At 38.4% G+C, this 16541-nt stretch overlaps 1 protein-coding gene across 4 annotated transcripts in view; it reads left to right on the forward strand.

The window, feature by feature from the left end:
* The first annotated feature begins 14 nt into the window (after positions 1–14).
* Parg (poly (ADP-ribose) glycohydrolase) overlaps positions 15–16541 on the forward strand; it is a 104672-nt gene continuing 88145 nt past the window's right edge. The window contains exons 1-7 of one of the 4 annotated variants that reach the window (XM_013508787.1): positions 423–495; positions 1195–1325; positions 5205–5271; positions 5843–6823; positions 7966–8149; positions 15123–15245; positions 15371–15454. In XM_013508787.1, the coding sequence (XP_013364241.1) occupies positions 5234–5271; positions 5843–6823; positions 7966–8149; positions 15123–15245; positions 15371–15454 (1410 nt within the window). In that variant the 5' untranslated portion in view covers positions 423–495; positions 1195–1325; positions 5205–5233. Of the gene's footprint in view, positions 496–1194; positions 1326–5204; positions 5272–5842; positions 6824–7965; positions 8150–15122; positions 15246–15370; positions 15455–16541 lie in introns of all 4 variants that reach the window. The other 3 variants (XM_013508788.1, XM_005412559.2, XM_005412563.2) reach the window with 3 other exon arrangements.

Consider the following 16541-nt stretch of genomic DNA (forward strand, 5'->3'; position numbering starts at 1 on the left):
CGCCTGACGGCAGCTTTCCGGTGGTGGGAAAGTGAACGAATCCCTGTTTCGAGCGGCGCGTTCTGAGGCAGGTCGGCTACTTGCGGAAGAGGAAGGCCAGCTACGGCACAGCGTCTGAGTCGGAGCCCGGCGGATCAGCAACTACAGAGGCAGGCAGTGGCAAAGAGGGAATGGTGCGGGGACGCGCCGAGAAGGAGGCGCAGTCCGTGCCCCTCAGGGTTAGTGAATGAGGCGCTCTGCCCGGGCCGGCCCGGGGACCGTGAGCTGCGGGTCCCAGCATGAGTGCGGGCCCCGGCTGTGAGCCCTGCACCAAACGACCCCGGTGGGGCACCGCTGCTGCTTCTCCGGCGGCCTCGGACTCCCGGAGCTTCCCTGGCAGGCAGAGGCGCGTCCTCGACGCCAAGGACGCTTCCGTGCATTTCAGGGTCCCGCCATCCTCTCCAGGCTTTGTTCCGGGGCGGGCGGGGCCGCACCGAGGCAGCACCACTTCGCTTGGTACGTGGAGAACTAAGAACCTTTGTCCTGCGTCTTGGTACCGAGGACCCAAGGGCCTCAGTCATTCCTGTTTGTTCTTTGATGCACACACCTCTGAGGTCCCCCTGCTGAACCACCAGGGCCACTCACTGATGGGACTTGCGTTTTGCCCAGTGCGGCTGGTGGGGTGAGAAATATTTATTGCTTATAATTTACTTTATGATGGAAAGTGGCAGGAGACTCCCACCTGTTTGCTTTCCTTGGGTTTGATGAGTAAAGTGCTTTAGTCATGGAGATTTGCTGGTGTATGTAAAGCAGTAGGGCGCCGCAGCCAGCCTCAAGGGTAGAAGAGGAAAAGAAAGCTGTTGGAACTACAGTCTGGGTCCCAGAGTGGGGAAGTATTAGTCCTAACTAGCATTGTACTTGTCCATGGCTTACAGGGTGTTGAGCACGAGGTCCAAAAGTCTCTCTCTCATCGACAAAAGCAGAAGTCAATACATAGGACAGAGGGTAAAAGTTACGGAGGACAGAAACCTTAGGAAAACCATTTAAAGGCAGACTGAAGGGAAAAGCCCAGAAAAGTATAAGGCAAGTCCAGCTTGTGGAAAAGGCCCCGTAAGATATATCCGTTCTCTGGTAAACGGTGTACTTTCAGGTGTCTTAGATCTTAGAGGTAATGGCAAACAGACTTGAACTAAGTTTTTTGTTTTTTTTTTCTAGGTAAGTTAGTTTTGAACTAAGTTTTGATAGATGAGCAGGATTTGCTGTATAAATGAGAAAGAATTATGTCAGCAGAGGGAATAGCACACCAGGAAGCTGGTAGAATTGAAACAGGACGACAGGATGGTAAGGTGAGCTTATTTGTGAAAAAATTCCAGTGCCATATTAAGGTGGTTAAACTTCATTCTGCAGCTGATGGAGAGGGGCTGCAAAAAAAAGCTTTTAAACAAGGGAGTGTAATTTGGTTAATATTATAAATGGCTGAAGCAGTAGCTTTTCAACTGTTTTGACTACAAACCCACATTATAAATTTTATCAGTTATATAGAGTAGAATATGTACGTAGACCATATTTATAGCTGAAACAAGTATGTCATGGAATAATGTGTACCGTTACTATGTACAACACATTCTTATGTTGCCTGTTTATTCTCATTGAAAAAATACCAGCCATTTGTAGTTTGTAAAATACTGGGTTAAAGAAAGTCAAGACTAAACAGGAAGGACAATAGCAGGAAACAGTTTGTTATAAATAAGTGAAATACTTAAGGAATATAAGGAAAGGATGAATTTAAACTTCAGGTTGTAGATTTTGGGAAACTTGGCTTAGAGGAACAGGAGCTGATGGTGAACTATAGGTAATGTATCTGACACTGGTGAGTTGTAATTTGTAGCCCCATTAACTTTATTTGCATGGAAAGAAGTTATTTGCTGGCAGGGATTAGGGCAGTCACTCCTCACTAGTTGGTTTTGAATTTTCTGCAGAAGAGGAACCAAATGAACATTTCATATGTGTGATGTTTTCTGTATACCTGGCAGAGGACACCAATTACATAACATCCAAAGTCTAAATTGTTTCAGTTTTATAATTCTTTTAGGACTTGGTGTTTAAAGTTTTTAAACATAGTTATCCCAGAAAAAGTGGATGGAGTAGGAAAATAGATGTTTAGTATCTTTAAATTTTGTTTTGTCTTCCTGGGCACATTTTTTACGTTGACTGAAATTTGCATGTAGGCAGAACTCAGGATGCTATTTGCATTCTGATGGGGAATGATTTTTTGTGTAAGTGGAGTGTTCCTTGGAAATGCGGGTAAATTTTACTGTGTTTTGTGCCTTTTGCCTGTGTGTCTGTTTGCTAACTGAGTGGCCTCATTGAAATACACTGGTTAATGAGTGATGACTCTTAAATGTGAATGGTGCGAAGTCAGAATAAAGTTAGTGAACTACTGATTCAGTGATAAAAGATCAGATAAAAGTGTTGAGAGGGGATACTTGTTGAGTGTTTGCCTTATGAAGCGAGGCACTTAATATTTTCCCTAATTTTTATATTCTTAACTGATGTATATAACCTTTGGAAGTACATGTTGTTAATGCCATTTTCTAAGTGAGAAAACAGGAGCTCACAGAAGTGAAGTAACTTGGCCAAGGTGCTGCCAGTCACTAAGCAAAGGTCTCATGTCAGGGTTGTTTGACTACATCATATATCTTTTTATTATATCTTATTACTTCCCTTTGTTTGCTGTCATTATTTCTAGTTAAGAAATTCCTTAGAAGCCTGGAAAGCATCATTTTATGTTTACTACAGGAGTAAGAGGGCTAAAGCCCTGGAAGAGTCCTGTGATGTGTTCCAAAGAAACTTTTGGAAGCCAGAAGTAGTGCTATTGGAAGGAGAAGTAGGGCAATCTTTTTTCTGGGGCCCAAACAAGAACTGAAGAATGTTTGATTAACAAGAAATGTTGGTTCCTCCTCTTCATGGATCATAATCAGCAGCCTACAGCCCAGTAGTGAACACGTTCTTCATATCAGGGCTGCAGGAAAGAGCCTTCTTCACCTTCACAGAATACATCTCATGGTTGTTCATGAAATCAAGCATGTGATTGTTAGGTTCTGTGGACTTGGCTTTGGAGAGCTGTGCTTCATGTGTATTAGAGAAACCTACCCACTGCATCCGACCTTTAGCCCTTGCTGGAAAAGGTGTTTAAAGTCTAAGCTGACTCAGAAAATGAGTGTTTGAGCACATTGCTGGTTTGTGATTTGGGGATTTTTTGTATTAAACTAGCTAGTTTTTCAGATTTGGGATTATTTGCATAGACTTTACCTCTTGGGCATCCCTATCTGGAAATGTGAAATGCTCCAGCATCAATACCAGTGCTCAAAAAGTTTTGGATTTTAGATCCCTTTGGATTTTCAGATCAGAAATGCTCATCTGATAGAATGAAATTAAGTAGGAAAAATAGAACTATAAAAAAAGGCTCAGAATCAAATGTTTTATCCTTTTAGTCCCTGCTGACCATGGGTAGTTTTTCACTGCAGCCTGATTTGCTATAGAAATAGAAATTAAATTGCTAAATTAGTAGTGCTTAGCAATGAAAAAATATCAGTTGTTTATAATTTGTTGTTGTGATTGAAACAATTTAAAGAATACCAATCAAAGATTTTTCTAGTTGGGCTATTCATGTTCTGTGGAAAGTATAAGTTACATGGTACTTGAATACTTTTATAGAAAGTGCAAATTTTATGACACCTGAGTAGTCTAGTGGAATATAAAATTTTCTCTGAATCTAAAATGTTTTTCGCTAATCTTGGTGATGGATAAACCATTCATTTCATGGTTTGAGCCTGCAATTCTTCTGCTTATATTACGGTGTTTGAGGACACACACAGAGATAAGAGTCTGACTTAAGGTGCTATCTCTTTGGCATCTCAAATTTTATATGTGCACAGTTGACCTAATATTTTTTTTCCATAAATCCAGTTCTCCTATATTTCTAGTTAATGCTACCTTGGTCTTTCAAGTCTATCAAGGTTAAAGCTTAGTTTCACCTTTAACTTCTGTCATCATGAAGTCTCTGAGTCTTATCAATTTTGGACCTTAACTATTCAGTTTAGTTGATTATGAAAATAAATTTTTGAAACCAGTATGGATTCCTACCTACCTCCTGTCATATGCTTTATGGATTCTGATTCAGAAGGTCTGGGGTTTTGTTCTGGGATCCATTTATTGCTAGCCTCCTGATGACCCAGAGGGTTTGCAGCAAGTAACTTCCTCATTGGCTTCTACCTGGAGGTTTTGCCTCCTTGCCTGCATATTTATGCTCCAGGCCATCTGTCATCCATGGTTGTGAGCCTTCTAGATTTGAATTCTAGCATCACTGCTCTACATGTGATTTGTACTTCTTTGTGCTTCATTCAAGGTCCTCTGTAATGCAGTCTTGGCTGACTTTTCAACTACATTTCCAGTTGCTTCTTTCAAAGTTCTTTCTATTTCTCTGCCATTGGCGCTTTTGTTTATGATTATTCCCTATATGTGACTACATGTTTATTTGTAGAGCACAGTTTAAGCACTCCATTTTCCAAGAACTCTTACTACCAAAATTCCATAGTTACTCTTATGTCCTAAAATAGTGTTTTGCCTAAAAATACCTGAGTTTTTTATTAGCCCCTCTTTTAATAATGAAGATAATTCAGGAATAACATTTACAGTGCCAAGCATATTTTAGATGGAGTTCTAAACATTTTACATAGATCATTATTAGTTATTCTAAACCTCATGTTAGCCCATTGGAAGATAATGTTAATTTGCATGTGTTCAGATACAGAATCTCTTAACAAATAGAAATGACCCTTCTCAAAGTCACATAAGAAGCTATGGATTTGGCCAGGTATAGTAGCACACCCCTATAATCCCAGCACTCTGGAACCTGAGGCAGAAAGATCACTGCAAGTTCCAGGCCACTCTGGGGTCCCTAGTGAGTTCAAGGGCAGCCTGAACTATGTAGTGAGACCCTGTTTTTAAAAAAACAAAACAAAAACTATGGATTTCAAGCTAGATGTCCTGGTTGTTCTGATTCCATTCATTTTAGTAGTTTTGTTCTTGTCTTCTCTCAGTACTTGAAGGTAATTAATCTACACAGAACTTTACAAAAATCCCTCATATGTATAACATGCTGTGTTTTCTAGTTGAAAGAGTGAACGTTATGTACATACATCAATTAATTAATTTTTTTACAGTTTTCAAGCAAAAGACTATTACCAGTTGGATGGACACTAAGGAGATCAAGACAACCGAATCAGAAAGGTATAGAGACATGCATATAGAAAGAAGTGAATAACCTAATGAGGGGTTGCTTTTATCTTGCTTTGGGGTATTTTCTGTATTTCTTCTTGCTAATTTTTCTTCATCTACATTTGTTCATTTTCAATTTAAATACTTTTTTAGAATCTCCTATGTGTAACGATCCTGCTTCAGACACAGAGATGAAAGAGAAATAGCACTGGCTTTAAGCTACTTGCAGTGTAATAGTGCTTAAACACAAAAAGACATATAATTTCTGCCTGGCATGATAAATGCTACAGTAAAGGGATGAGGTATTAAAGGTATGACTGGTGGTTAGCATACAGAAGAACAAAAAGATGAATTCCAAGAAAGACTATAAGGAAGTGAGTAAACTTTTAGATTTGAAGGAAAAGCAGGTGATTTCCAGGCACAGCTGGGGAAGGTCATGTGTAAATACAAAGAATAGGGAAGAACATGTTGTGTGCTCAGGTAACAACAGGGAGTACAGTTATTGCTGTGGTACTTGTGGAGGTGTCATCGATTAAGTGACATTTTATATAAGTTGGTCTTAGTTTTTTCTGTTCTCTTGCAGTTTGCATAGTAAACAAAACAATAATACAAGAATAGAATCCATGATGAGTTCTGTACAGAAAGATAACTTTTACCAACGTAATGTGGAAAAATTAGAAAGTGTTTCTCAACTAAGTCTTGATAAATCACCTGTTGAGAAAAGGACACAGTATTTGAACCAGCATCAGACTACAGTGATGTGTAAGTGGCAGAAAGAAGAGAAAAATACAGAACAGCTTTTGGAAAGTGAACCTGCAACAGTGACTTTGATGCCAGAGCAGTTCACTAATGCTAACATTGAGCAATGCTCCCACACTGGTGGTCACAGTGACACAGATGGTGAAGAAAGCAGAGATAATCAACAATTCCTGACACCCATAAAGCTTGTGAATGCAAAACAGACGACAAGTGAACAGGCCAGAGAAGCCAGAAGCCACCAGAAGGACTGCACATCCTGTTACCCTGGGGACGACTGTACAGGTTGTCAGCAGGAGGAGACAGATGTGGTACCAGAGAGTCCATTGTCAGATGTTGGCTCTGAGGATGTTGGAACTGAACCAAAAAATGACGACAAATTAAGTAGACAAGAAAGTAGCCTAGGAAATTCTCCATTTGAGAAGGAAAGTGAACCTGAGTCACCAATGGATGTAGATAATTCCAAAAATAGTTGTCAAGATTCAGAAGCAGATGAGGAGACAAGTCCAGGTTTTGATGAACAGGAAGATGGAAGTTCCTCCCAAGTAGCCAACAAACCTTCCAAGTTGCAAGCAAAAGAAGCTGACAATGAACTTAAGAAGCAGTACTCTGCTAAGGGAGGTGAAATTAGATTACATTTTCAATTTGAAGGAGGGGAGAGTAGCCCTGGGGTGAGTGATTTAAATGTCAGACCACCTGGGAATACTTCTACACTTAATGTAGAATGCAGAAATTCCAAGCAGCATGGAAAAAGGGACTCTAAGATCACCGACCACTTCATGAGAATGACAAAAGCAGAGGACAGAAGGTAATCTTGTCCTACCAGGAGTATTTCTTTGAGAGCATATTATATTTTAAAATTTTATACAGGAGGCTTAACAAAGTTATGATTTATTATAAAATAAATTAATTTCTTATTAACTACTTAGGCTAATTTAAGCCTCTACATCAAAGTTTAAATTCTCAAAGTCCAGAATCATAAAATAAGGAGTAATAAATATTGGCAGTCACATCTGGCTACTGGTTGGCCATTTCCTAAATGAGTGTATATTACACTTTCTCTAACAGGGAGACAGGTGGTACTGTACTCATTTTATCAATGAAACTGAAATTTGAATTAGAAAATTCATTGAAGTCATGTAACTTGTCCAGCAATACTGGGATTTAATGCAGTGTATATCAGATTACAAAGCTTCTATTTTAACTGTTAACCCATATAGAATTGGTAATCTACTTGATAATCTCTATGATCTCATTTTTCTAACCTGTGATCCTAAGTTCATTTCATTCAAAATTACAGTGCTGAGACCTGAAAAGTAGGTGATACTATGAACTACAATGTCTTAGTTACCTTATTGCTATCACAAAGTACCTGACACCCATAGCATAAAGAAAGAGTTTATTTTGGCTCAGATTTCATAAGTTTCAGTCTGTGTGGCAGGCTCAAATGCAGAAAATGGCAATGTAGAAAGCCTGTTCCCGTCATAGGCTAGGGATCAGACAGGGGTGGAGCTGGGAGGGAGATGCATCCTTCGGGTCATAGCCCTGGTGACCCACCTCCAACCAGGTCCCACTTCCTAACAGCAGGTCAGCAAGTCAGCTGTAGCACACCCATAATTCAGTCATCTTCCAAAAGCTGCCCCACTCCCACTGCTCTCAAGCACATGAGGCTCTTGGGGAACATCTAGATGTAAACCATGAACATGGCTCATTTCTGTTTTCAGTACATTTACATGTGCTTCAAAATTCCCTTCACAGACTACTGAAAATGAGCTCTTGGGTTTTAATATAAACTGTGTAAGTTTTCTTGTTGATTGTAAATATAAAACAGAGGTGAGGGAGCAGACTTGGCACACTTTAAACAGGAACATTCTGGTAAGTTTTGTACTTGTGTGTCCAAGGGAACTGAAGCAATAAATTTGTGACTGAGTGCATTTGTCTTGACCTTAGAAAAGAACAAAGTGAAATCAGACATCAAAGAACAGAAAGGAAGATGCCTAAATACGTTCCACCTCACCTTTCTCCAGATAAGAAGTGGCTGGGAACTCCCCTTGAGGAGATGCAAAGGATGCCTCGGTGTGGGAGCCGGCTGCCTCTTTTGAGACCGTCTGCCAATCACACAGTGACTATTCGGGTGGGTATCGCCTCTTGTCCAGCAGCAGAGAAGACTGAAGATCCTGATTTACTATATTTATTAATGTGAAAAGCAGACTGAGGCATAGCAAGTTTTCTTGTCTGAATATATACAATACTCAGAAGTGTGCAGCACAGAGAGATAAATCATTGCTTACTTAAGTTGGCCTTTAACAAATCAGCAAGATGAATCATTGTCAGCTAATGATGAAATCAAACTTTTCAGTATTTTTAAGAAACCTCATTGGGTACTTTCTTTTCCCCTCCTTAAATTCATTTGACAAACTGGAGTGGTAGTACACATCTAATCCCAGCACTCTGGGAGGCTGATGCAGAAAGATCACAAGTTCAGTCCTAGCTTGGGAAACTTACTGACTTGGCAAGACCTGATCTCAAAAATTTAAAAGAAAACATTTTTACAAATAGGGATGGAGATGTAACTCAGTGCAAAGGCTTTAGGTCTAGTCCCCAGTACCAAAAGTAAAAAAGAAAAAAAATCAGTTGGCAATATTTATTGAATACATGCTACATGTTAGCTATTAGGTTAGTCATGCAGGCACAAAATTCTGTGTGGTTCAGTACATTTTCCAGTTTTGCCTATTTTTCTGAGCTTCAGATTCTTCTATTCATCTATATCAGTACCTCACAGGTATCTCAAACTCAATGTGTCCATCTGTCTGTCTTTTTTTTTGAGACAGAGTCTTGCTATGTACTCCAGGCTGGCCTTGAACTCACAGCTGTCCTGTCTCAGTCTCCCCAGTGCTGGGGATACAGGCATCCACCACCACACCTGGCCAAACTTAACATGTCTTAAACTTACCTTGCATTTGAAAATTTTGTGATGAAATATATGCAGCATAAAATTTACCATTTTAAGCATACAATTCAGCAACATGAAGTACATTCACAGTGTTGTACAACAATCACCCACTGTCCATTTCCAAAGCATTTTTATCTTTCCAAATGGAAGCCCTATATCTGTTACACAGTAGCACCTTAGTCCTTGCCCATGTCCTGAGTAATTGCTTTCATATAAGGTCTTGCTTTTCTCTGAACAAATTTTACTGAGATATATAAAGTGCATTTATTGTGAGTGCTTAGTTTGGTGATATTTAAAACCTGTGTAATTATTAACATAGCCCAGCTTCAGAAGGTTTCCATCACACACTGGGTAGGTTTAAATATTCATCTCATTTGTAGTCTCTATATATTTCACAGACTACTTTAAAAAATTAATGTATGATGCCTTTTATAGTAGAGATTAGTTTAGATATAATCAAATATCCTGAAATTCAGAATTATTTTATTAGAACATCTTTACCATAATGATGACATTCATCATAGGAAATTTGTACTGTATATCATATATCTTAATTCTTTTTTTCCTGTTGCCTTCCCTTTCTTTCAACCCTGCATCCCCTTCCCATTTACAAAAGCTTGGTTTAGATTTTTTTCCTTCCGTTCCCTTTTGTTAATCCCTTTTTCCTTCTTTCCCTTCCCCTTTTCGTTGTTCCTCCTCCCATTTGAACATGTTCTTCCTGTTTTCCAGTATCTGTCCTATATGTTGCTCCTTACTTACTCTTGGGGTTTCACACACAAGATAAACAATGTAATACTTTGATTTATTTCACCTTTAAATTATAGTCTTGAGGGGTATACATTTACCTAAAGTTTCTCAGCTTTATCCTCTTTGACAGAGTAGTACTCCATTGTATATAAATACATTTTCTTTGTCCATTGATAGGCATATCAGCTATTTCCAAGATTTACCTGTTATAAATTGTGCTGCTATATACATGGGAATGCATGTCTCACTGTGGTATGATGCTTTTAACTCTTTCAAGAAGATACCAAGAGGGGCTGGGGATTTAGCTCAGTGGCAAAAGCGCCTGCCTGGCAAGCGCAAGGTCGTGAGTTCAGTTCCCGGTACCGGGGCAAAAACAAAAAAAAAAAAAAAAAAAAAAAAAAAAAAAAAAAAAAAAAAGAAGATACCAAGAGGGGGAATAGCTGGATCAAATGGAACCTCTAGTTTTAATTTTTTGAGGAAACGCCATACTGATTTCCACAGTGGTTGTACTAGTTTATACTCCCACCGACAGTGGGAGTCTTGCTATGTACTCTTCTTCCCCACAGCCTTGCCAGTTGTTATTGGTTGATTTTGTGATGACAGGCGTTTTTTCTGGAATGAGATGGAATCTCAGTGTTTTAATTTCCATTTAACAAATGACCAGTAATATTGAACATTTTTGCCTTATATTGATTTACCATTTGTATTTTATCTGAGAAGTGTCTATTCATCTCACATGCCCATTTTTGGATTGGGTCTTTAAATTTGGAAGGTCTGATATTTTTTTTAGTTCTTTATATATTCTAAGTATTGTACCTTTGTCTGAGGAATAGGTGATAAAAATTGTTTTCCACACTGAGTTGTCTCTTCACTTGCGTTTTTATTTTGTTCATTTGTTTGTTTTTTTGCTGTGCAGAGGTTTTTAATTTGATGTGATGGCAGTAGTTGATTCTTTGTAGTACTTCATGTGAGATTAGGGTTTTGTGTATAAATTCTTTGCCTACATTTATATCTACCAAGAGTTTTACCTGCTCTATCTTTGGGCAAAGTAAGTGTTTCTGTTTTAATATTAATAGATGTCTGATCCATTTTAGTTTTAGTTTAGTGCGCAATGACAGATATGGTTCTAGTTTTAGTCATTGGCATGTGAAAAGCTAGTTTTCCTAGCACTACTCATTAAAGAGGCTATCTTTCTTCCAGTGAAGGTGTCTGGCCCTCTTGTAAATGGTAAGGTAGCTGACTGCCTGAAATTGTTTGTGCATCTTCTACTCTGTTCCATTGATCTTCAAGTTTGGTTGTTCTTGTTTTGGTTTGGTTTTTTTCCCATATCATGCTGTTTTTATCACAGTAGCTTATAGTGTAATTTCAAATCAGGGATTTTGATGCCCCCTGCCTTGTACTTATTGCTCAGAATTGCTTTTGCTTTTTTAGATCTCTTCTGATTCCATTTGAATTTTAGGATTATTTTCTCTAGTTCTGTGAGGTATGCTGTTGTTATTTTGATCAGGATTGCATTAAATCTGTGTAACAGATTTGAGAGTATAGCCATTTTCATTATATTGGTTCTGCCTACTCAAGAACAAGAATAAAGGTATTTCTCTATTTTCTGATATCCTCTTCAATCTCTTATTTTCAGAATACCGTACTTTTCAATGTAAAGGTCTTTCACTTCCTTTGTTAGATTGATTCCTAAATATTTTATTTTTCTTGATGCTATTGTGAAAGGTATTATTTCCCTAATTTCTTTCTCATTGACTATTCTGTTGATTTTTTGAGTGTTGACTTTGTATCCTGCTACACTGCTGAATTTAGTTATTATATGTAGGAGTTTGGGGGGGGTCTTCTGTGTAAAGTATATGTTATTAGCAAATAATGATTATTTAACTTCTCCCTTTCCTATCTTTACTTTTATTTCTTTCACTTGTCTAATTGCTCTGGCTAATGTTTTCAGAACTGTATTGAACTGAAGACATGATAGTGGGCATCTTTGTCTTACTCCTGATTTTAGAGTGACAGCTTTCAGTTTTTGACCATTTAATATATATTTCAGAGTTCTGTATAACATGTTTAGCAATGATTTTGACTAGTGTTGTGTTGTTTAAACTAGATTCTAACAGATAAAGACTCAGGAGTAAGACAAGAGAATTTAAGGCAGATATATAAGCTGGAAAGAAACTGTTAGGTAGTTAAAAACAGTTTGTTTTAGAAATGAAAAACAGTTGGTTTGCGAGAGCTTAGAATTTAGGTGGGGATGGTGAAAGAAAACACTTGAAATGTGAATTTGGGTCCATATCAACAGAGGGCATCACTCTTGGCCATTGCTGTTTAACAGGAGAGTTTCCTTCAAAATAAAACCAGCAGTTTAGGCCAGGCACAGTGGCATGCACCAGTAGTCCCACCTACTCAAGAGGCTCAGGCTGGAGAATTGCTTGAGTACAAGAGTTCAAGACCAGCCTGGCATGCATAGTAAGAGCCTATCTCAATATACAGGTAGGTAGTTCACTTCTGGGATCTCTAACTTCCTGGAATCTTCACGTGCAGCTTTGACTTCACCCTCATAGGTGAACATATTACTGGTCAAGAGAAGCTTGAAGGGACTTTGACCCTGCTATGTACTGTCTTGTCTCCTAGGCTTTCCTTTGAAATCATGGCAGAAGCCTCTATGAGCTCTTCACTTTTTGAACAGTGGCAGCAGTGACCTGTCAGAGCTTTAATGGTGTAACACTGAGAAGTTCATCCCAGGGAAATAATTCCCTAAGTGGCTCAAAGTTAGAGGAGGGCACCCTGGAGCTCTCATTTCAAAAGACTTGGTCTAAAAAGTCCTTAAAACAAATTTCTACTAATTTTATACCACTGAACCTGTGATGGCTGAGGCCTTAGGTAAAGTCTTGCCAATTCCTGAAAGGCCCATAAGGCATCTTTTCTATTGTCCAGGTACAAAGTACTTGGCTTGTTTTTACTAGTAGTGGTCTCTTCAGTAATTGTACTCTCCTTGGCCATAACTTTATGGGCACTTTTCCAGCCAAACTGCAAGTTTTTCATGTTTCTACTCCATTTTGCTTCCAGTTTTCATTGTAAAGCTGACCTGAAGCACCCACCAGTACACATGCCACTGCCTGAATGCTGTGCTACTTTAAATTTCCTCCACGGGAAAATCTAGTCCATCATCTTTAATCTCAGCTTCACAGAAAGTCTCAGAGCATAGAGAAAAATGTAGCTCTGTTCTTGGTCAGAATGTAACATGAGTGGCCTCTAGTCCAGTTCTCAGCAGTATCCTTATTTCCATCTGATACTTCATTAGCACAGCCTTGCTGTCCATATTCCTGTCAGCTTTATAGTCTCCAGCCTCACCAAAATCACCCATTAAGCTGTAGACATTCTGTAGCCTGCTTCTGCACACTTTTCCAGAGTCCTACAAAGCAATTCTGAAGGCTTGTGAACCACGTCATCATGTGTAATGATAACAAGCGACTCTACTTATCACCAGTTTTTCTTTTAGTTAGCTATCGCTGTGATAAAATACCTGAGATAATTAGCTTCCCAGGAGGAACATTTATTTTGGCTCATGGTTTCAGAGGTTTTATTCTGAGATTGCTTGGCCCATTGCTGTGTCTGTGGCAGCACAGTACATCATGACAGAAGCACGCAGTTGAGGAGGTCTGTTCACCTCATGATGGCCCAGAAATGAGAGAGGAAGAATCCATTGCCCCAATATCCCATTTAGGGGCACATCCCCAGTGACCTAGGCCCTAACCCCTTTAGATTTCATTGCCTCCCAGAAGCACCTGAGAGAAGATCAACCCTTTAACACATGAAATCTTGGGGATAGGATGCTCGAAATCCAAATTACAGCAACAAGAATCTTCTTTCCTACTTTTCCTAGTTTGCTTATTTTTACCAGTTAGAGTTCAGGTCAATTGTTGCTTTCTCAGGGAAGCCCTCTCTTACTCACTAGCTAAGTTAAATCTATGTAGAATAGATTCTTATAACACCGTGAACTTCTCATTTATAGCATACTGCAATTTTTATATTCATGTAGTTATTTGATTCCCTGCAGTGAAATGCCAATATATGCTCCCTCATGGATGAACCTCAGAAATACTATGTGAAGTGAATGGGCTGCACACAAAAGCCATAAATTGTATGGTTCCATTTGCATGAAATATTTGGAATAGGCAAAATAAAACTTTTTTATTGTTCAGAATATCTCCTCAAACATTTACTTAATGACTAAATAGTAACTATTCATATGTTTACATATATGTGTATATTTACCCATGCATATGTGTATAACTATGTAAATATATTTCAGATGCCTTAAATATAGTATTGTGATTCAAAAATGTGCTTATTACTGTCAAGAAAATTGCATCTCATGAGGGAATAAAAAACAAATGTGCTCTGTTATGATAGTGATTTAATAAAATACCTGTATATAAGCTTCTAAAAGACTTCATAGTGAAACTGAAAATAGAGCTTGGCTCTTAAAGTGAGAGCAGAGGTTCAAGCAGATTAAGTGGGGAGGTGGTAATTGGTATTACTTGGATTAAAAAGAAAAAGCTGGTAGTATATACATAAACATATATGAAAGTAAATTTGCTGTGTTTATGGAAATAAACATATTGTTGGCTTGTCTGAAGTAAATAGTTTGAGTAAGACTGTGTTACGGTTTATATGTAAACATCCCCACATATCTCATGTGTTGGAAGGTGATTGGATTACAGGGTTGCTATAGCTGGCTTGCTATTGGGTGAGGCAGGTTGAAAGTGGGTAACTGTGGTGTGACCTGGAAGGGTACATGTCCTTTCCAGGCTCCTTCCTGTGTTCTCTGCTTCCTGAGACCCATAATGTAAGTAAGTGGCATTCCTTCATTCTGCCCTTCTGCCATGCCCTGTCTTGGAGCCTGACAATCATGCAATAAAATCCTGAGCCAAAATAAAAGATTTGAGTGTAAGGTATTTTGTTCCAGTGAGAAAAATAAAATGATTAAGGCATATGCAAGACAGAATGACATTAGGAATCAGATTATAGGCATTACAGAATGACAGGACTAGGAATACTTTTTAAGAGATAATTATCTCCAAAATGGGGATAAAGGTTTTATGGGCAATGACTGTGTCTGGCAACATCTGGACTTAGGGAGACAGGTAGGTTGTCAGCAGAAACTCAGGTACGGAGTGTGAGGGCCCAGCACCTAGAAGGATGGAAATGCACAGGACATGGTGACTTGGAAACTGATAGAGAGGATGTGAGGAGTAGCAACAGCTAAAGAAGACTTCTGAGTGCCTTGCTGAGAGCCGGCCTCCATTTTACAGTATTTACTCTGGTTCCTTTCTTCAGATTATTTTATAGAAGAAACACATAGTTTTTATGCACTTACAATTTTCCTGTTTACCCTCTATTTCAGGTAGATCTTTTGCGAGCAGGAGAAGTTCCTAAGCCTTTTCCTACACATTACAAAGACCTATGGGATAACAAACATGTCAAAATGCCTTGCTCTGAACAAAACTTGTACCCTGTAGAAGATGAGGTGAGAACAAAACAAGTTCTTTTAGTCCCTGAAACATGGTGTAGTAGTACTCTTTTTGACTTTTGATTCTGTGATACACAGTAATTTAGAATGGCTTGATTATATTTTTCTTTCTTTCCTATTAGAATGGTGAACGAACTGCAGGGAGCCGGTGGGAGCTTATTCAGACTGCCCTTCTCAACAAATTCACTCGACCCCAAAACCTAAAGGTATGTTGTTTTTTTTCTATTCTTGTCTCTTATGTATAACTCCTGGAGTTGGGCCTTCTATTTTGTCATTCGGAGACATTTTTCTGATCATAGACTCAAGCAACAGCATTCTTTATGTGCAAAGTGCTTCTTCCTGGCACTAGAAAGGCTCCTTAAATACTTCAGAAGACTGAGGCAGCAGGATGGCAAGTTTGAGCTCAACCTGGGCAACTTAGCAACTTAATGAGACCTAGTCCCAAAATAAAAATAAAAAAGGTTTGAGGATGTAGTTCAGTTTGAAGGCCCTGGGTTTTCAATCCCCAGTACCACAGAAGATGGATGTATGGATGGATAGGTGGATATATGGATGGATGTATGGATGGATTGATTTACCAATAGATGGATGTATGGATCCATGTATGGATAGGTGGAAGGAAGGAAGGAAAGAAGGAAGGAAAAAAGAAAAGAAGGCTTTGTAGAGACATTCTGACATTCTTAATTTTCACCCCAACACTAGGAAATGAGTAGAAGAATTGAGAGTACTAAATGACTTGCCTAGAGCCACATAGAATAATTTGGAGAACTAGGAATAAGACCTCTGTTTCTTGATTCCCTGTCCAATTTCCTTCAGCCTAAGCTTCTCTTATTTTTTGTTTAAAAATCATGCTTCTGAAATGTCTTTAAAAGGAAATCAGGAAAGAATTATGACTCTAGCTATATGTGCCTAAAGGGAAGCAGAATTTGCTAATGATTAAAGTATACATTAAGTATTCTGTTTTTTATTGCTTTTAATATAGCTTGTAGCAATTTAATAATTTATTAATCTTAATATATATTGGCAGTCATTTATTTTTACTTTTTTTGTATTTCATATAAAACCATAAGGGCAACTGATTGTTTTCCTGATACATAAAATATGTATGAGTAGATATATTTTTTTAGGGGAGAATATTATAACTATAGAGATTTTTAACATAAAACTATAAACAGTGGCATAATTTTCTATATTTTTCATGAAAATGGGTTTTATTTTCTTTCAGTGGTTTAATTTGTTATGGATATTTTCTCTGGTTTTATCATTTTTCCCACTTATACTTGGAAGTTATTT

This window comes from Chinchilla lanigera, unplaced genomic scaffold (assembly GCF_000276665.1).
Source record: "Chinchilla lanigera isolate Chin_1 unplaced genomic scaffold, ChiLan1.0 scaffold00155, whole genome shotgun sequence".
NCBI lineage: Eukaryota > Metazoa > Chordata > Mammalia > Rodentia > Chinchillidae > Chinchilla > Chinchilla lanigera.